This window comes from Fringilla coelebs (genome assembly GCF_963513975.1).
Source record: "Fringilla coelebs genome assembly, chromosome: 2".
NCBI lineage: Eukaryota > Metazoa > Chordata > Aves > Passeriformes > Fringillidae > Fringilla > Fringilla coelebs.
Genome location: NC_140029.1, coordinates 30,905,224 through 30,927,231, shown reverse-complemented (window position 1 = coordinate 30,927,231; position 22,008 = coordinate 30,905,224). Strand labels below are relative to the sequence as shown.

Here is a 22,008-nt window from a genome sequence, read left to right as displayed (position 1 = left end):
GCCCTCCTTAGGTTTACCAGTGTGGAATTTCTAACAGCATGGCTCCTTTTTGTGACTCAAAGCAAACACACATCTTTGTTCCCTTTCACTCCTGCCTGGATTAAAAGGGAACATGATTTTTCGTCAGGAAGCCTCAAACAGCACCATTTTTGTGCTTACACCAGCCAGTTGCCACCAGCTGCATGGCTGCAGGCTTAATGCTGCTCTCTTCACGAGGGAAATGTCTCCTGCTGCATAGCAAAACAGGCTGCAGGCCTTTCAAAGCTGCTCTGGTGGCAAAGAGATGAGTCACCTCAGGCTGCTGCCACACGCAGGAAACCAAGCTGACAGCTCAGATGCACGCAACCGCATTAAACACGCAAAAATAGAGATTTATACGAGGCAGCACCAAAGCTGGCTGCACACATCAGTGGGAGCAAAGTCACTTCTCCTCCAGGAGGGAGGCACTACGTTCACCAGCACAAGCACTGCAGGCTTTGCTGCTAATAGGATCATTTCCTTCTAAAACCTTCCCCACGGCAGCAGCCCAGGAACATGCACAGCTAACTTAGGCTGAAAGGGAATTTTCCACCACCCACAAGCCTCCTTCTACCTTGCATAAAACTTCTCAAGCATAGGCCACAAAGAATCCACACAGCTCTGCAGATGACATGAAACAAGTAATTGGACATGATAGATCTCCAGCAACCAACTCCCACATCAAGTTTCCTCTGTACCCTCACATTTCAAATAAGCACATGTTGACTTTACACCTTCCAGGTCCCTTCATGTTGCTATAACAAAAACTAGGATGGGGGCTTAGCATAAATCACTACAAGGCCATTAGGCTGAAAGATCATTCCCACTCTCTCTGTCAATTAAGAGATATCAGATACAGGCAGATACACTGACAAGACATCCTTTTTCATCTGAGAAAATAAGCCTAAGCAATCCCTATATAATCACTCTTTTTCTCAGAAAACTTTCTGGAGCACAGATAAGATCAAAGGCTGCTTTCTCAGCCAACAAAGTTATTAACACCTCAAGGAAAAAGTGATGCTGCTCCAAAGCCAGAGCTGTCTGATGGCTTCCTTAATCTGAGGATGGAGACACAATGGAGCAGCAGGGAGCTTTACCCCCAGTACAAACAGGGCAGCATTTGCGCATGAATCAGAAAACAACATGCTTTTTTTGGGAAGAATACATATTTTCGAGACATTTTCTTTGACAGAACAGTTCCCAAAATAAAAAAAAAAAGCACATGTATTTTTAACTACAGAAAAACATCTTCATGGCACGCAATCAGAAAGCACAGCAGTGACAATGCGCTGTGTGCTGAAGTTAAAAAGAAAGGCGATAGGCATTACCCTATAAAGTTGTTTCATAAGCAAGTGAATTCTGAATCCATTTTCACAAGACAAACCCTCTTACTCCAAGATCTCAAAAAACCCAGTCAGCTCAATTTTATTAGGAACTGAAGGAACCCATGCAATACAATTGAATTTAATTTTTTTCTTAGCTGAGATAAGAGGCTGTAGGGAGCACTAGGGAAGGGAGTCCATTAGAAACCAGGAGCTCCATATGAGCAGACACAGTAAAACGGTTTTCTGTCTGCACTTTTGCTAAAGTCAACAGAGTATGGACTCTCTGATGTACAAGGAGTGTTTTTCCTCCTATTTTCAAGAAAATTACTTCAACTCACTACCCCTCGAGTTTCCTTTGCAAAATGTGGTTAAAATAGGCCTAAGGATTCAAAAACTGCTGAGGAGAGACAACAAAAAGACAGAGATGCACAAAGTAAGGATGTGAATTTGTTTTCTGAAGCTGTAACAATAATAAGAAAGGAGAAAGAATAATCTGGGCCAGCAGTTCCAAAAATAAAACATAAGTATCATCTGCAGTTTGAAAGTGGTATGCAAATAACATCTGAACAGCCAAATGATGTTTGTGCGTGCCACTGAGACTACATTTGTAAAAGCCTTGTACAGAGTACAATCAAGCTGAAACAAACCACAAGCATTTAATTTATCATAACTGGCATGGCAAGAGCCTCCTCCCTAACAGAGCACACTCTGACTGTCCTGCCTGCACCACAAGAGTTTAAGGAGAGCTCTGCTACACCTTGCCAAGGACCATCACAGTATACAAGCTTCCTCAAGAGAGGTACCAAAATTGCACTGTTGTTACTTCAGCCATGTACGGAAATAAAACAAACCCACGCTTCTAGAAAGAAAATATAGTTCAGGAACACGTAACTGAATGGAGAAACTTCACATTTGAATTGAAGAAATGATAACATGCATTCCATGCAGCCTGAAAAGCATGGGAACACAGAGATGGGAGAGAATTATACACCTCTGCCTAGGTCAGTCCATAGCTCTGTTCAAAGCTCAGAACTCAATGCAGAGAAAGCTATTAGAAAAAAATATTATTACTTAATATTTATGTAGCACTTTTCATCTGGCAATTTTTAAGCAAGCAATACATTAAGTAATTTACCCAGAAAAAGAAAAACATACATTGGCCTTCTGTGTGATCAGTAGCTTATACTTTCAGAGGAAAACATTTCTACTTTATTAAACTTTAAGGCCTGAATTTACTATACATTATTCACTGTTACATTTCAAATTGGCAGCAAGATAATCAATCAGGTTATTAGCTCCAAAATGCATTTATCAAAATGCATTTTGCTAAGTTTCCATATTAAGAAAACTACAGAAAAACCTGGAGCTGTTAACATCTTTTCATCATTGGTTAAGAACTAACAAGTTAGGGCACTGTAATTGTTAAAAAAACCAAAACAAACCAACCTGAAAAAATATCCTACCTTCCAACTTTGCCACCCTGGATTATTCTCTTGCTAACAATGCCCAGTTAATGATTCTCTTTTATTTCAGTTCATCTGCTGAGATCTTTCTGAAATCATTTCCACCTACAAGAGGGCTTCCTGTTTGTGGGTAGCAGCACATGTCAGCTTGGCACAGCATTCCTGTCACACAAGTGCAAGATGCTTCCTTGTGTTAATACAGAAAGCTATCAAAAACATAAAGTGGCTGGATTTAAAAGCAGATTCCATAGCAATGGCCATCATTAGCATTTCTAGCCAGCAACATTATGCTGATCTGAAAATAAATCTTTTGGGACTATGATTTAAAAAATACGGTCACTGCAACAGAACAATTCCTGTATTTCAGATATTTGGTCTCTCTCTCTTCTGGCAGCACACTGATTTTTATTGCTGGTGAACTCAGACAAGAGACTGCTCTTTATAAGACAAAATACAAGCACAAGCAAATATGATGGCTGCATCCACTCAATTCAGTTCTTTTTTAATGCATAAAATGGGTACACAAATTTAGGCGACATTTAAACTTTTGGCAAATAGCTAATTTACCATATCAGTAACATAAATGTTAGTAAGTTTTGACTTGGGACACCGTGGCAGTGAATCACTGGAAAAATCAGGGATTCATCTTGTCTCCTTCTCTCCTTTAGTAGTAGGGAGATGAATTTTCAGAGGGGGATAAACTTTCTGTTCTCTGAGGTACTGAACTGAGCAAGGCTGGATATAAGAAAAAGGTGGATCTTTAATCCAAGTAAGCAGCTCTTTAATATGACATCTTGCTTTTGTAACTTCTTTATTAATCTTAACTGTTAGAAGAAAAGACAAGTTAAACTGTGTGAGAGCATCTTGTGATTATTATATGTGCTCCCACAAATACAACTGATAATTTAAATTAATTTTCCTTAACAGTTTCCTTAGCAGTTTCATATTTCTTCTATGCTCCACTTGCAGCTGGTGTTCTCACATAACTTACATAGCCAGGAGTTAAATAATCTCTTGAAAATCAAAAGTAGAATTATGAGGCTCAATACACCAGTAGTAAATACAGTAAACACTTGACAAAAATACAGAGACAATTGGGATGTAGAACCAGTTCATTTTTGTACATCCCTAAAAGCTTCTGTCTAATTGGGTTCATTTTTTGACAAACAAAAATGGGATTAGATCAGCGGTATTGTAGCAGCCACATGACAGAACCTAGATGGTTATATTTGTCAAGCATTTAATTAATTTCTTGTCTTGTACTGGCCTCTCATTTACAAAGCTCATGGGAGACTACATGACTTTCTCATGAGCAGCAATCATTATGTTTACCCACATGTCAGGGTTAACCTACAGTGCAATTGTCACCTTTACAAATACTTAACATTTCAAAACTGGCATTCTGTCTGGGAGGAGAGGAAGATCATAGCCCATTTGTTCTCCCTCTTTTTTCCTGGAGGGAAGAGGGGAGAAGTCAAATTCTGTATTTTAGATAACAGAGACATAATTCCTAACAGATTACAATAACGTACTGAAAATGGTCAGGAAACAACAACTATAAGCCCCTAGTTGTTCATATGACAAATATTTCACTGAAAAGTGGAGCAACATCAAAAAACTAGAAAACAAATGGTCATTCTCAGCTCTGCCAGTGTTGCAGCTGTTATTCACACAGGATTAGATTAATCCATGAGACACTTTTTCAGATCTTATCCCAGGTGTCAGTTAAGCAAGAAATCAGGCTCACGATAACCGAAGAGTTTAAAATCGCCTTCAAATCGTGCATAGAGGCGTCTTATGTCTCTCTTGCTAATTCCTGAAAAATACCGCTCTACTTTTGTTCTGTTGTACACTGTTATGCCTGGTGGGATTGTGGGGTATGATACCAAGTGGTCTATGCCAGCTGCTTTCAAGATATACGGAGCATCGTCCTCCAGGGTTTCGTGGTGTCCGATCACACTGTATGTGATTTCACAGGGAGCACAAAGTTCCACATATGTCACCCAGTGAATGATGTGGTCACCAAACTGAACATCCAGCCATCGGTGATTAGGGTCCCCCAGGTAGCGCACAAAATCCTCAAACTGCAGCCCTTTGGTCTCTGTGCGGTTCTTCCTGTACTTACGAATGATGCCGGGAGCAATTTCATGCCGGTACCAAGGTTCAAACCGAGGATTGTGCACAAACTTGTCCTTAAACGCAGAAATAAGTCTTTCAAATGGATCTCTAACAATAAAAAACTTGAAGTATAAATTCAGTCTAAACAGAGGAAGAAAAAAATTAAATAATTAAGAAAAGTGTTTAGCATATACTTACAAAATGTACATGAACTCTGACCACGAACACAGCAACATGAATCTTTAAGCGCTTGTATCAATATTATAGTCAATAGGGCTAAATACAATTTCTTCTTACTAGCAGTTTTTACACACATGACAAAGAAGAAATGGTTAATCCTAGTTTTCACATTTTATTCAAACTGGAGGAGTTTAGCTTATCTCAATCCATAATAAACAGGAGACAAAAGACACCGAGACCTCCAAGTTAAAGATATTTGTAATGTCATGTGATCAAGCTCAAAAAACCAAAATACATAAGGACATGGAGAAAAGTGCATTGGTGCAGCTAAATGTTTATAGAAGGCTGCATTTTTCACTGGCAGGCAGCTAGATAAACTGTTGCTTTAGTACAAAGACGTTAAGAATAGTATTTTATTTTGCTGTTTCATCATGCTTTCAATAATGGCTGAGAGCACCACTGAAACATGAGACCACAGTTTTCAACAGAATTTAATGTACTACTGTGATAATGTAATATGTAATATTCTGTAGTCAGATTATATGTAGGAGGAATAAATTGAAAACAAAGTTTATTTCAATAAATAGCTAAGAAAAGAGATTGAGAACCCAGTCCTCACTGAAATAAGGATGGATGGACTGGACATAGACAGACTCCTCAGCCTGTACACCACTTGCATCATACCTCAGATACTCCAGACTTACTTCTAGCCAGGCAGGGCTAGATAGAGGCCAGCAAACTGAGTCAAGAGATCCACAACATCCTGCTTTCCACTACTAAAACTCTGGTAATTTCAGATCCAAACTAAACCCATGTTACACATCTCCAGCATGGCTTCCCTGCTGAGCAGAACACAGCAACCCAAGCAGTAAAGGATTCAACTTCATATATCCTAACTAGGGCTTACCCCCAGGTGAACACTTCCTTTCTGCAGGGCTGCTCACAGGGAGGGAAACAGATCCATGTTCTCAAGAATGCAGTGACCATATTTTCCTTTGCACAATATGAACACAATGAACCAGGCACAGCTGTGATAAATAACCTCGTGCCACTGCATGCAACAAAAACCCTTGGGCTGAGCTCTACTAACATGTGACACATGTATAAAGGGCTGAGTTTTCAGAATGGTGCAATGCACATAAACCCATGCAAGAACAGGCTTACAAGTGTCCACTGTCATCCTATATCCTATTCTCTCCATGCTGCCACCCCTTACAGGGATTATATATGGCATAGGCTCTAGTAGAGATGAGAGCAGGCACAGTTAAAAATCTAGCCAAAGTAATGTAGAAGTTCTATTGCAGAGTATTTTTTGGCTCTGAAAATAACCAGAAGCACTTAAACAGGAAAACAAAGTGGTTCAGCTGAAGGGAAAATATTCTGGGGCTAAGAAGCACTAACAATTTAAATCTAACCAGCTCAATGCTAGTAAGTCAGTCTGCTGCAAAGACAGTCTTACCTGTAGGCAGTAAGGTTTACCATACCAGACATCGGGATGGGCTGTCCAATTAAACCTTCTGTTCTGAAGGTCAGCAATCTAACAACTAGGAACACATTGAATTACAGAAACCTTACATCCCAGGGAGTTGGTTGGCTCACCTAACTATATCACAGATTATACTGGTGCTCTCCTTCAAAGCCAGTAGGAAGGCAGCTACAGCAATATCTGTGAGGATAACAGAGTAGTGCCATAATACATGTGGTGGAGTAGAAACCTTGCTGCCCTGAGTTTCAGACACAGACTTCAGCTGTACCCTTGATTGCTCATAACACCACTGACCTCAAACCCCTCCCACACTCACTGGCAGGGCCACTTACCGTTTTTTAATTTCAGAGTCACTGAAAGAGGACAAGCGTGGAAGGCCATTCTTCTCATGATCATGCACAATGTTTTCTGGGATCTCTTCTATAGAAGAAAATGCTCCTGGACAAATCAAAATGAGAGAGCAAGTGATGCATTCAAGGGGAAAAAAACAGTGAGTATAAGCAAGCATGTACGCCTTTGGCTGACAGTTTTATGTCTTTCTCTTTTCTTTATTAAAGTTACTATGTTTAAAACTGTTAAATTATGAGAGATTCTGACTGCAAAGCTGAAAACAGTTAAAATTCTTCATCAAGGTCCAAGACCAAATGGCCCCAAAATTCTCAGAAAAGTATATTATACAAATTTCATCAGCAATTATGTCTAAGCCTGTAACTCCTCACATGTCAGTGTCCCCATTCTCTTTCCCTCTGCCTGCACATACAAATGGAGGAAGACTTTCAGGATTAACTCAGAAGAAGGAACTAGTTTTTTGGCTGAGCTTCAACCACCAACAAAAATAAATGCTATGAGCTGCTTTTGGAACTGCTTCAATGCAAAAGTACTTTTCTTTCAGGATCCATAAAGTTTTTTTAACAAGTATGCTGTGCTGAAACAAAAATTCCAATCAGAGAATTCTCCACAGATTAAAAGGCACTAAAATTAACAACATAAGCCTCCAGATACTCATTTCTGAAAGCACATGAGCTGACAAGAAAAATAACGTCACTTAACTCTGCTGTGTTCATTTTAGCATCCTGATCCTGGAAGGTTTTATGACCTTGAGAAACATCTCATGTGGCCCCCTGGGCTTTAGGCAAAAGCCTTCACTCAACAGCATCGTTTCAGAATATCAACCTGCAACAAGCACAGGGTGCTACAACAAAGCCTGTTAAGTGAAAGCCGCTACAGCCTTCTCATTTCCAGAACTGAAGTGAATAATAAACACCACTCAGCTGCTCAGTTTTCCAATTTTTTTTTTTTCCTGGAGGGGGCAGGGTGAGGGGTGGGGACTGGAGTTGTATTTTATATGTTTCAGGTTTTCCATTGTATTTTTTGGTACCATAGGTGAATCACATGTGGACAAGAGATGTCAGATGAGACAGCCTCACAGAAACCAATTCCTTGCATTCATGCAGAGAACATAGTCAGTACAAGCAGTAGTAGAGTTAGCTCCCTCACAGTGCCACAGATGCATTTCCCCTTCCTGAACCTCCAAATACCACTTAGGTATTTGGACATAAATTATTCCCCCACAAGTATCAGCCCTGCCTTCTGAGACTACCCAAACAGGAGAAAGTCAGGTCAACCACAGCAGTAGCCTTCATCAGCAGATATCAGTGCACTGGCAGCTTAAGGCAAAAGAGACCAGTGTTCATGTGGAAGCAATTTTCTCTCATTATCCAACATGACAGAACTGGGAAACTCAAGGTGAAAAGTTCCCTACTGTTAAGACATGAGATATCCTCCACTCAGCATAGCCAATACATGCCTGACCATCCTGAGGCATTCTTTGCATGTTGTCTCTCAAATGCTGCTAAGAGCAGGTACTTCCATTGCCCTCATATAGTTCCATATTTAGTACTCTTGAGTGTTGCTTTCATAGGTATTAAGAGACATGCACACACAGAAGTATGGGAATATCTGCTAGATTTTTAGCTCACATCCATAGATCAAGGATGAAATTAACACTGAAGTTTTTTATGTTAGTACTGCTTGCTAGAAAAGCTTTGCTGAGGGACACAGCTCATTTACTAATTTTTCAAACCCATTCATCCCTTTATTCCTTCTTTCACCATCTTTTATAACATACCTTTGGTGACCAAACTATTGCGTTGAGCACCTCAGAATCTTTGTAACTCATAAGATGGTTCACTGATAGAACACACACAAGATTTCAGCAAGACAGACCAAGAGGAGCTGCCAAGATTTAACTGGTTTTCTTCATGGCTAAAATCTCTAGTTAAAAGTCACTGGCCTTTAGCCAGAAATTTCATATTATTGTTACTTAGCAATTATAATACCTTGTCACACACTTTCAAATTCTATAATTTAGTGCACCCATTCAAAGATAAGAAACCTAGCTACTACACACATATGGGTACTCTACGATTCAAATAATTCTGGAGCCAAGTAATCGCAATACTTATTTTTACAGAAAGAGCAGATCTAATTTTAAGGGGATATTTTGAAAGGACTAGAAACAACTGTGATAAATGAAAAGCTGAAACTAAGTATCAGTGTACAGAAATGCAAAAAGAATCCATTTCAGTTGCCCCAATTAGAACAATTCTATTTCCTCCTCCTCCTCAAAGAAACCCACACACCCACAGAAAAGTAGATACCATTTAAAACAATCAAGACTTTTTTCCACTGAGTGTTGCCCACTTTTGGTGTCTGACAAAACAGGATCTTGTGCTTGTCACACACAAATATTCGGTCCAAGACGAATTTGGAAACTGCAGTATGAGAGAGATCTCTCAATGCAGTGTCTCTGCAGACATTCCTGAGAAGCTCAAGTCTTTCCATATGAACCAGGGGTTGGCGGATCAGATTTCCTGAAAAAGCTTTTCCAGTTGGCTTTACGGAATGCAGAGAAGAAAGAAAAAACAAAAGTTAAAGACTTTAGTTCTCAGATCAAATTATGAAGTATAAAAATCCCCAAACTATGCACCCTAATGACTCCCAGATTAAAACATTGCCATGTATTAACTAAAATAGCCAAGAGTTTGCTTCCTGTACTGCTGCTGTACTTTGGTTCAGCTCTTAAGACACTGCATAGTAGTATATACAGTACTAAGAGCTTTTCCATACAAGAACTTAAGTCTGCTGCACAGACTTATGTGTGTGGATAAAACATGCCTTGATCAAATACTGGAACTCTCACAGAATTTTAACAACCTATAATAAAAGCTTCTGAGACAGGAGGACAGGAATTCCAACATAAATTATGCTTTAAGCCCTGAGAAGATGGGGCTGACACATGGTGTGATTCTGGGGACGTCCTGTGCAGGCTAAGAGTTGGACTCTATGATCCTTGTGGGTCCTTTCCAACTCATAATATTTTGTGACCCATCTGGCTGGGAAAAAAATTAGTATAAAAGTTCTGTATTGTTGTGTTGTTTTCTAACACCTGTAGGCATCCAGTGTTTCCAGTTATCCAAGTTGAAATAAAATTAGGTAAATAAAAATATGATCAATGAGCATCAGTGTGACAAATAAAAGAAATATCAGCATACCTCTCCTCAAAAATGGATGAGCTGTCTCATTTTTCTGAGACTAAGAAAGGAACCACAACCACCTTTTGCCTCACAACTAGGGGAGTGAGAGGAAGAAGGAGCTTCTCTAGTTAAGGGGCGATAGGAAAGTTTAAATTTCTACTGACAAATTTTCACCTTTCCACTAACTGAATGGCAATCCCCAATACCAATACAGACTAGGGGATGAACTGATTGAGACCAACCCTGCCAAGGACTTGGGGATACTGATGAGCGAATTGGGTATGTGCTGGCAGTGCGTACTTGCAGCCCAGAAAGCCAACTGTACCCTGGACTGCATAAAAAAAGCACAGTGGCCAGCAGGTCAAAGGAGGTGATTCTCTCCCTGTACTCTGCTCTACTGCCACCTGGAGTGCTGCATGCAGCCCTGGGGCCCCAGCACAGGAAAGACATGGACCTGTTAAGGAAAGGTCCAGAGGAAGCCATGAAGATGGTCCAAGATGGAGCACCTCTCCTATGAAGACAGGCTGAGACAGCTGTGGCTGTTCAGCCTGGAGAAGAAAAGGCTCCAGGAAAACCTCACTGCAGCCTTTCAATGCTCACAAGGGGTTTGTGAGAAATACAAACTTTTTACCAGGGCCTGCAGTGACAAGATAGGGGTAATGGTTTTCAACTGAAAAAAATAGATTTAGACATTAGGAAGGAATTTTTTCCTATGAGAGTGGTCAGGCACTAGAACATGTTACCTAGAGAATCTGTGGATGGCCCACCCCAGAAATGTTCAAGGCCAGGTTGGATGGGGCTTTGAGCAACCTGGGCTAATGAAAGTTGTCCCTGTCCATGCCAGAGGGCTTGGAACTAGATGATCTTCAACAATCCCTTCCAACTCAAACCATTCTGTGATTCTATGATTTTAGGTAGATGAAAAAGGAACTATTTTACTTTTTGTTCCAACCTTTCTTAAGGAAAAAAAAATTATTCTGCTTTTTCTGTTTGTTACTCTTCTCCAATACCCCCTGCTCAGAATGTAATCTGAACAGTCTGTCAGATTATTTTATCTGTCCAAACAATTCTTTCTGCATGTAACCAAAATTAATGCTGTTACTCTATATTTCATGCTGTCAGGGAGTCAAGAGGGAATTGTTTTAGATCCAGAAACCTTATTATCCTCTTCCATACTAGTAAAGAAAGCTAATAAAACTCTCTATATAGATCTACCTTCCACTGAACAAAATGTTTTTCCCAAGTGTTTTGTAGGGAACTTAAATTTTGTGCTTTCGAAAAAGGAAATCAAAAAGAGTTATGCTTATACAGCTAACCTACCTTCCATGCTACATCACAAAAATACTTTAAACACTAGATGACTTAAGTACTAATGCACAAAAAAGAAAAAAAAATTGATTTATCGCACTCTGCAACTGGTCTCAAATTTACATTTGTATAAAGGATTTTCAGAGTTTCATTGTCAATTTGCTGAAAGCCCAGAACTGTGCATCTAAAAGATCAACTGGTATTGACTACTATTGTGTTCATGTTCTACTTTGGAAAAATGCTGAAATGTGTAACACAAAGAGCACAAAATACGAAGAAGAAATTGACAGTGATAAAAAGAAACAGAGAGAATGGGCAGAAATCTAAGAGAATAGAGCAGACACAGGCTTGCCCTCAACAAGCACAAACCTGATCGCTATGGCAAGACAGAACACAAGTAATCCAAAACTGGGCCATTATATTAAAAAGGCTAACAAAAACGACTGTCCTGACTTGATAAAGGAGTACTGTAACAATTTTCTCTGAGAAATGGAAACACATTAAGTTGAATCATTCAGATGAAACAAGACAGCAGATTACCGTAACAAACCAGCTTTGTGAAGTTAAAATGAATTCTGTCGGCTCTACCTAAATAGAGCAGTCTGAATAAATAATTCCTGTCTGGCAATTCATCTTAACAACAGGAAGCCCTTCCTTAATCTCTTCTTTTCTTCTACTCTTTAATACACATAACCTTTATCTCAACAGTATGCACCTGGAATTCTTCAGGCCAATGTTTTTCCTCTGGCACATGTACCTCCTCCACTTTTGTCACAGCTGTCAGAATCAATGGCTCTTGCTTGGCACCATAGCCTAAAGAAGGGAGAGAGATAACAGCATTACAGAAGGTGAGGGGAAAGCAACTATTTCTGCTTTACAACTAAAACACATGAACTTTACTTTCTGTATTAACCTTACAAAACACTAGGATTTGTTTCTACATGGAAAGGTACTAGGCAAGACAGACACAGACTATGAATATTTTAAATGATGTACTCTGGGAATTTTGGATGCAACTTCATTTCAGTTTTATCAAATGAACATACCCATTATATTTTACTTAGGTTTTTTGGTTGTTTTATTTGCTTTTTTCTAAAAAGTGTGCAGAGACATCAGAATCTTGAATCCAAATACCTCAACTGATAGACAATTTGGTATAACTACATGGACCTGTGCATAGGAGATTATTTTTCAATGAACTTGCCAAAGCACATCCAAATAAAAAACTTAAATATATCAGGTTCCTCTCTCCCCTTATACTAGTAAAAATGTTTCTTCTTTTGTAGACTATTAAATTTACAAGAAGAAAAGTGTCATTATGGACACCCTTTTATTTCTGTGGTACTCTAAGTAAGCACCTATAATCAACAATAAATAAAGATCCCCTCTTCCTTTATTACTGGACTGATGGCCTTCCTTAGAGATTCTCACAACAAACTCAGCTGATACTCTTTTTCTTTTTTAGTGATTTTGGACAGCTAATAGTTTGAGACCAAATTAAAGCATGTAAGGAAGAACCCTTTTCATCTTTTGCATTTAGTATGGTAAAAAACCCCAAAAAATAACACAGGGTTTTAGCTTTAGTCTACACAGTGCAGAAAAATAAAAAATTAATTTGAAATAGCTTCCCCTAACTACAAAGCAAAAAGAACATGTTTTCTCCCTGAAAATTTATTTCCATCCATACTGGATTACTTTTTCCTTAATATAGATTCTTCTATGAATAATGTTTCCTCATCTGCATCCACAGGGGCTTACTGTTTCATGGTTGAGAAAATGCGTGCACTGCCTATGTCCTTTTCTTCAGGGAGTACTCTCCTCTGCCTACACTGGATTTTAACAAAGGGCATGCATGGAAAAGCAAGTTAAAACTGAAAGCAATGGAAGCATTCAAGCATTCAGAAATTGTAATTGTTGCTGTGCACAGACTTGCTTCATGGTGTTCTTCTGTAAAATACAAGAAATCTGATTCAGTGAAAGAGCAGCTAAAGTATTTTTTCACTATGATTGCATAAAAGCATGCCTGTAGATGCTACTAGGAATGATGGAAAGAAACTTGCTCCTTAAGAAGTTCCTATTGCTCATGCACCCAAGACATCAGTAAAAGGCTTAAACAAAAGAACATTGATTCACTGAGCATCTGCTGGTTTTATTCCATCTGCTAGGAAGACACATCCAAATAACAAAAATTTCTGACAAGTTATATTTTATTAAGTCTAGAAGAGCTTCTCCAGGATTTGCCATCCTGTTTGGACTTCCTCCAAAATTCTGTTGGTATAGTCAAAGTATTTCCCTTAATCAGTTTTATTACAAACACTCCAACACATATATACACTTAACTATAGTCATGCCTTTGCAGGACAAGCTTAAGAATTTATGTATCATCTGCTCAGAGAACTATTCAAAAGGAGTGGAAGATTCAGCATAGGAAAAAAAAAAAGAAAAAAAACTTGGCAAGCCAAGATAATAAAAAGCAAATAAACGCAGAGGCTATGCTCTAGCAATTTTTTTAAACTACATTTTAATTTTCCTGACAAATTCTGATGTAAATAAACACCCAAAGAATACCTGAGCTGGGAAACAAGAGTTGGCATAGAGTGAAATACTGGAAGATATAATTACTAACATAAGACTAGCTGATTTGCAGATATACCAGGACAGAACAGCTGGGTCCAAGGAAAGCTAAGTTAGTCTACATTTCTCCTTTGTAAGACTTGCTGAATAAATCTTCACATAGATGCATATTATTTATAAAGGTACACCTAATGTATTTATCCATTATTAAGTTACTGAAAAACACAGCACAAGTGTCAATGCTTCAGAAGTTACATATTTTTTGCATGCCTTAGGAAGATGCAGAAACAGATCTCCTAAGACTCAAAAGTCATATCATCACCTTCACCCAAAACTCTCAGTAGGGTGGCTTTGTAAGAGCAGCTCCCCAGCAGACACAAAAGTAACATGCTGTGTGGTGTCATCAAATGGCTTAAATTCCTCATCATCTTAATAACATCTTGGCTTCTTAAGCTGAGCAAAAGCCTATAAGCTGTTTACAAGTCAAATAGCAGGGGATAAAACTGAATGCAAGAAGCAGGCCAGAGGTGGCTAGGCAAAGTGCATTGCAAATGAAATAAAACTTTCCACAAGTTTTACATAATGCCTCAGCTGCAAGACAAGCAGTGACAACAAGACAGAAGCTAGTATCAAGTGAAATGAACTCTCAGTACCCTCTGAGTCTCTTCTGACTTTAAACAGGTAATAGTGCTCTGTTGTTTTTGCACATAACTTCTACCCCTAGTAGATCACAATACTGATGCTAAATGCAATTGGAAAAGCAGACCTGCCAAGACAGTACACAAACACAATCCCTTCTGTTCTTAACCACAAAAACAATCCCCTGTGATGTTAGATTTGCAGACTTCTAGCAAGAAAAGGAGCTGACTATCAGCACTGTCACTTCCAGACATTAGTTGTTCTGCTCTCAGTCCTGCTGAAGAAGTGATAACATGCCAAAAACTACTTTCATAGAAAAGAGTATCTTTGTGAAGCACTATTCAATTTTCTATTTCACATCAAACATTAAAGCTAAACTTACCATCTGGGTCTTTAAAAGTCAATGTGATAAACTTGCTAGCAACCATGAACATGAATATCACCCAAAAGCATGCAGCTAGCAGCAGCCACTGGTGGTGCATGTTGTCAGATGTGAGCCATATAAAGTTGGCACTTCCTATTTGAAAGAGAAAAGATTGTCACATTAATTATTTTTGTTACAGTTTATAAAAAATACTTTCCAAAAATACTAACCAAAAATAATAAAACTTTAATATGTATGTGTGCAATAAAACATAGCAATAGATTCCACATTTAACTTTTTGCCCATTCAGCTGTATTTTGAAGCAACACTAAGGCTGAGACAATGTAACCACTGGCAGCTATCAAAGGGAGGCTTCACTCCTTCACCCTTGTTCATATTCCCCCCTCCTGCTTGTGCTGGGAATAGCACTGTGTCTGACTGCTTGGGAGACAGATCAAAAACCCCATTTTTTTAAAGAAGAGTTTATTTTTTGATTCAGCTTAGCAAGACAGCCCATTGTAGGAGAGGAAGGGAAACTGAAGGAAGCTGTGCTCTCACTGGTAGATGTAACACTAACACTATACTTGGTTAACCCAAGTCAGCTTATGACATAAAACATGGACTATTCCCCTGCCCAGCCTACCGAAACTACAGGCTGGAAGCTACCAAGTTTGAACACTAAGCTTAAGCTGACCAAATATTTTTCAGTTTCCTTGCAGCACTGCCTACTACATGTATCCCTGCAGGTAAGCCTCAAGGACAGAACTTCCTCAGGAGGGCAGGAAGGGTTACCCAAACGATTGAGACTGCAGTTTTAATGTGCAAAGAAACCACAGGAACTGACTGAATACACACAGTTCTATCCTGATTTTTGAAACTGCTATCTTAATAAATTTTTTTCTATGATTGTAAGATTAAATATAAGGAAACCAATGATAAAAGAGATTGGAGTTCCCAGCCACTACGAGAAATGGAAAATTTTAGGCTGTATCTTTAGCTGAATTTTCAACTTCTGATGGGCAATACACACGGGGGTGGACACCAGGTATCTGTGAAAGCTCCAATGCAAATTAAAAAATAACCCACATCCAAAACCTACAAAAATATAGCACTATTGTCTCTACTGTTGCTGGAGAGATAAGACACCAGAGGGGCTGAACTCAGGTGCTGAAAAGAGTGAATGCTTCCTTTTGAGAACACATGCAACACAACATCCAAGCGTTTAACCAAAGAGGCTCTAATACAAAAATCTCATACAATGGCATCCTCACAACAATCCTATAACTAGCAATAGGATCAAACTCAGTCCTAAAGCAGCCACATGCAACTTCAATGAGAGTCATGTCTGCATAGTTTGTGGTCACAATTTCTATACTGGCATTTAAGTGAATTGCCAAGGAATACAAAAAATGCCCTCTTTCCCAGCTATGAGACAAAAAAAAATGTTAGTTAACACTTCTAAGGAAGCATTTGTTAAGTTTCTCAGTCATATACCAGTATTCCACTTTCTTCATTCCCACAAAGCTTCAATAACAGAAGTAAGCCTGGTTTTGATGTTGTTTCAGCATGTCCACCTGCAACACTACTACTACTGCTACAGGTGCCAGTGCTTTTCCAACTAGCTTTTGCCTTCCAGCAATGCAAATGTTTCCAGGAAGAATTCTCTCCATAGCTGACAGCAGTGAACCATCTTCAGGATATGCTGAAAATCTGTGCAGGCAGTCAAGCAGTTCAAAACAGACTTGGGACCCAAATGATGTATGCAAAGTGGGTAAGAGGATGAAAAGAACTGAGTATCTCCAGTTAAAGGGAAAAAAAAAAACAAGCTAGGATGGCAGTGTTAAAGCCTACTTTTATCTTCTCAGTGTGGCATTTTTCAGCGTGGCTTCTGAAAGTTTCTTTCTCTCCCCTCTCTTCTTTCATGAGTCCATTTTTAAGTATTTCTAAAAACACCACACCTAGGAATCAACTGTGTTTTGGACAACTACAGGTGCCGTGACCTCCATCAAGACAATGTTTGTCATCTCCTGTTTTTTGCTGCAATTCCCTGGCTGACAACTGATCATGAAACATCCCAAACATGTTTATTCTTCATGATCTGAAAAACTGTTGACCAGGAAATACAAATATCATAGGAATTCCATCAGAATGGCCTCTTTTCAGCTAAGTAGTTCAAAAGTTATTCCTATCCTACCACTGCACTAGTGCAAGCCTGCCTTAAGATTCATGCTGAAAACCACCAGGTCTCAAAGGTCCTCATTTTTCAGTCTGCCATGAAATGCACTGTCTTCCACTTAAGCACTGAGATTTGTTACCTTTACTCTCAGACATTGCATTCATTTCCAGCTCTCACAGAAGATAAAAATTCAGATCTGATATCAAGACATAGAACTGTAGCAATGACATTTTTTACTTTTTAGGTAAATCCGCTAAAACCATGAGAACTGTTCAACATCCAAAACGCTGAATGCAGCAGACTGACAGAAGCTTGCAGAGAACACTCTGCAGGAGGAAAATCTCTAAAAATCAGCTATGGGCTTTTCAGAGGTATAATGAAAAGCCTGGACCAAACCTCTCTGCCCAACTCAGTAAATTTGTCCTACATAAAGCAGGGTAGAAACAGTCTCCAACATTCATAGCATCCCTGCTAGTCTGCCCACTTCTATAATGGTGATGGATGCACACCATTCAGTAAGGACTATTGATCTATATCCCCTTATGTAATTTATGTATTGGATTTCTAAGAAATTGTGTTAAATCACATGGGAAATGCAGTTACTGTGTGCTCTGACCCGAATGCAGTTAGTGGAGAGAGGACCCTGCTGCCAGGTCCCATGCTGCAGGGACAGAAGAGCATTTCAGCCAGTCACCTACAAGCAGTACAATTCCCATCTTAAGGACAGGGCTTAGAGAGCAGGAAGGGGTCAGAACTGCAGCCCCATCCATAAGAGCCACCACTTTTACCCTTCAAGACGTGGAAGCTGAGAGGAAAACATTAAGCAGTTTTGCACGCTCTTCTTTTTTTAATGTGCACCTGAAATCTGCAACCACTCTCATGAATATAAGAGTCTTGTCAGAGGATCTGTCATAATGTAGTTATGATGTTACTACACTGTTAGTTCCAGCATCCTGAAGTACATCTGCATCAGCAGCTCATCACTGCTCTCAAGAAGGAGAACTATTCAAAATTACAAACAGGAGTACCTCAACCATTATGCTCACTTAAATGCAACGATCAGTACTTTACAAAAAAAATAACGTGTTTATGTTGTTTCTCTGTCTCTACCTTAGTATTTGTATTGTTTTCACATACGGCAATTGCATTTCCTGTTTTATCTGTAACTTTGCTGCATTTCTGTTGCCTCTCCTGCACTTATTTTCTAGTAAATACATGTAATAGCTTCTGGTTTTTCTCTTTCAAAGGCTCCTTCAGCTTCCAAAGCAGTCTTCTATTTCTGGTTGTCTAAAACACAATTTTTCCTTACAAGTAGACAAAAGCAAGAAAAATGTTCAAAGTTTAGTCCATTGTCTCACAATGAAATACACAGCTCTCTGGTTAGTTTCTCCCTCTTATTGCAATTCTACAATTTTTAGAAGCACAAGATCTCAAGACTCCTGTCCCCACCCATTCCTCTGTCCTTCCCTCCTAGGGCTACCACAAAGGCAAACTGTCACATAACCCTCAGATTAGCCAGATGAAGGGTTTTACATGAGAAAAAATGGGATCACCAACACACAACACAAACATGAACTAAAGATCAAGACACAGCGTTGCAGGCTTGATCCAAGGCCCACAAGTAACCTGTTTGAATAAACCCTCATTCTTTGCAGAAGACTGCTGTCTTCAAGTGAATGATGGGACAAAGGGCGAACGATGTAAGCAGCATTTAAACTCAGCGCACAGTCTCTGGCTCTGGAGCTTATACTGCCTGCACAGGGGCTCCTTGACAGGACAGCCCCTGCACGCATCGTCAATGGCAGTGACATGCCAGGAGGCTCAAACTCCCACCTGCTTGCCCATCAGCACATGATGACTAACATCACTGGAAATGGAACTGGTAAGGAAGGCCAAGCAACAGCTAACTGGGGCAACCTATTTCATTTACATCAATGCTTCCTTTGTGTTATTTTACAGGTAAGAAAATGTGGCCAATTTGTTCTACTTTAAAAAAAAAATCAGACTAACATATTTCACAGACGCTCCTTTGGCAAGTTGCATGGTGCTACTTAATGCTCTAACATACATCGTAACCGGCTGGCTCTTTCCTGGAGCTCGCCTCTTCCCGAGGGCACTAACAGGCCTGCGTGTCGGCTCCTCCAGCTCCCGCTGGGGCCCGGAGCGCTCCCTGCGCACGCAGTTCACCTGTCAGCGGGATGCGAACCACGGACCAGGACAGCAGCAGCGCCGGCACCCGCGGCGTGAGCCCCCTCGGCCCGGGGCAGGCCCGGCGTGCGCCCGTCCCGCGGCCCCGGGCAGCGAGCGGGACCCTGCCCCCGCTCCGCACACCGTGCCCTGTCTGACAGCAGCAGCTCCTGCTTCAGCGGGCACCCCACGCTCGTCACTGCTGGGAACGGCAGCGTTCAGGCTACAGGGGTGCTCCATTCATTCCGTAAGACCAGAGCGGTCCCCGCCAAGAACAGGGGACAGGGCCGTGCTCCGACCGGCAGGGGACGAGCCGAGGCAATGCCCGGTCCCAGTCCCAGCCCGGCTCCGGGCGCAGAGACCTGAGATGAACCGACATAAACTTTTCCTGTTCTGGAGGAGGAGGACGAAGCTGGGCGGGCTTCCCCTCACCCGGCAGAGACGTACAACACATGCCCGCAGCGCCCGTTGGCATCCCCGCCCGACCCGGGGCGCCGGAGGAGCCTCTGCCCTGGGCTGGCGGCCGCCAGGCCTCTCCCCGCGGCCCTGCCCGGCCCCTCCCCGGCTTACCGGCCCTCCAGCGCCGCTGCCCGCAGCCCCGGCCCGCGGCGGCGGGCTCCCGCCTCACTCGGCGGCACGGCCGGCCCGCTCGGGCGGCCCCGGCTGCCGGCGCATCCCCCCCGCCCGGCTGCGGGCGGCGGCGGCGCCTCCCCGGCTCCGCTCAGCCCCTGCCGCCGCCGCCGCCCGGCCCTGCCGCCGCCGCCTCCATCTCCTCCCGGGGCCGCGGGCAGGCCCCAGCCCCGCCGCCGGGAAGGGGAGGAAGGTGAAGGCCGCCGCGGGGACGGCCCGGTTCGGCTGCGAGAAGACGCAGCGCCGCACCCGGCCGCCCGAAGGCGGGAGGGAGGGAGGGAGGGAGGGAGGAAGGAAGGAAGGAATAGAGGGCGGGCTGGGCAGCTCTGCCCTCCCCTCCCCGCCTCTTCCCTCCTTCCCCTCGAGCGCGGCGCTCTAGCCGGACTCACGAGTATACCCTTGGTATACGTGTGTTTGGGTCGTTACGTTCGGGGTTTTAACTGTTAAAATATCTTCGTAGGTTACTAACGCTCGTGTTTAAAAAAATATATGCATCTGGAAATTACAGAATCATTTATATTGGAAAAAATTTCTAGGATCTTTGAGTCCAACCGTTTCCCCAGCGCTGCCAAGGGCACCACTAAACCGTGTCCCCGGCGGTCACATCCATGTGGTTTTTGAACGCTTCAGGAAGGTGATTCCACCGTTGCCCTTGCCAGTCTGTGCCAATTTTGACAACCTTTCCATGAAGAAATTTTCCCAAAAACCTGATCTAGATCTCCTTTGGTGCAACTTGAGGCTGTTTCCTCTGGTCCCGTCACTTGCTACCTGGGACATCGCCCGGCTACAACCTCCTGTTAGGGAGTTGAAGAGATCAATAGGGTCCCTTTCCATGTGATTCTTCCTCCCTCATGCTTCTCAAAACACCTCTTACTGTTCCATTTTCTGAAGCCCACCATCAGGCAGGAAAGTTATCCTTGGTCAGGCAGGAATGAAACAATTAATCTAAAAACAGCCGGCAGAGCCGGGCATTCCCCAGCCCCTCACCCTGACATGGCTGAGACAGGCTGGGTACAGGCTCCAGGAGAAGAAAGCTGCCCTAAAGCCCTGTGAAGAACAGCTGTAGGGTGATGGCAGGTGTTATCTGAATGCTGCCGTAGCCCAGCCCAGGCTCCTTTTCCCCCATAGGCACTGTGGAGTGCACACAGCAGTGCACTCAGTGCTCTGCCCACTGGACAAGCAAAATGCCCACCCACAGGACTCTGATAACCACAAACCCCATCAAAACCAGGTGCTGGTGATGTGTCTCTTTTTAATATCTATTTTAAACAGGTCCTCTTGAGGACATATTGCAGTCTGACAGTGCACTCCTCCCTGTTAGAGGAAGACTTAGACCATGATCTGATCCATGCATTTTCAGGCTTGACTACTGAGGTGCACTTTGCTGAAGCCTGACCAAGGAAATCCAAGGATTCTGTCATTGGTACAGATACCATGGCCAACGTATGGAGTAGAACAGGCTAATGCAAATGTGTTAGCAGCCATGTGTCCAGTGCTATGCTGATGGCTGCTAGTCTCCAGTGGAGCAGCAGAAGCAGAGATCTCACTGGGAACCAGTGGCCAAAAGCCAGTAATCGGAAACCCACTTCTCTGCCTGACTCTGTGTTTGTTTGTATCAGCACCTTGGGACATGACTCCTTGTGTATCCCTTCCTCTCTTCCTGTGAAGTAGAAATGATGACTGTGACAGTTACTTTTTAAGCAAAGCACATTGGAAATCTGTGGCTGTCACCAGTCTGAGTCTTGCACAGGCTAGAAAGCTGCTCCTTTCCCCAGGTTTCAGTGATGACTACAGTTGCAGCTACACACGGATTTATTAACAAGCAGTCTCCAGCTGTGGAGCCAATTCCTGCCAGATTATCAGGCTCAACCTAGGAATTTTAACCTTTCAAGTATGTTGTTACTGACATGTATAATAATTAATCCAGCACAAAAGAGACCAATTTTCCAAATTAAGTCCAGTTAATACTCTTTGTTGTCAGTAATCAGGCCTGAAAGTGTCTGA

At 41.7% G+C, this 22,008-nt stretch overlaps 1 protein-coding gene across 2 annotated transcripts; it reads right to left on the bottom strand.

The window, feature by feature from the left end:
• Positions 1–1,643: 1,643 nt before the first annotated feature.
• On the bottom strand, positions 1,644–20,076 carry CHST10 (carbohydrate sulfotransferase 10). Of its 2 annotated transcripts, none has more exons than XM_084226990.1 (6): positions 19,945–20,076; positions 15,030–15,164; positions 12,150–12,247; positions 9,251–9,485; positions 6,923–7,028; positions 1,644–5,065 (listed from the first exon to the last, which is right to left on the bottom strand). In XM_084226990.1, exons 2-6 carry the CDS (start codon positions 15,127–15,129, stop codon positions 4,528–4,530), a joined length of 1,077 nt encoding a protein of 358 aa, XP_084083116.1. In that variant the 5' UTR covers positions 15,130–15,164; positions 19,945–20,076; the 3' UTR covers positions 1,644–4,527. The 2 variants fall into 2 exon arrangements, with proteins under 2 accessions (XP_084083116.1, XP_084083117.1); XM_084226991.1 differs by lacking the exon at positions 19,945–20,076 and adding an exon at positions 18,298–18,423.
• Positions 20,077–22,008: the final 1,932 nt, after the last annotated feature.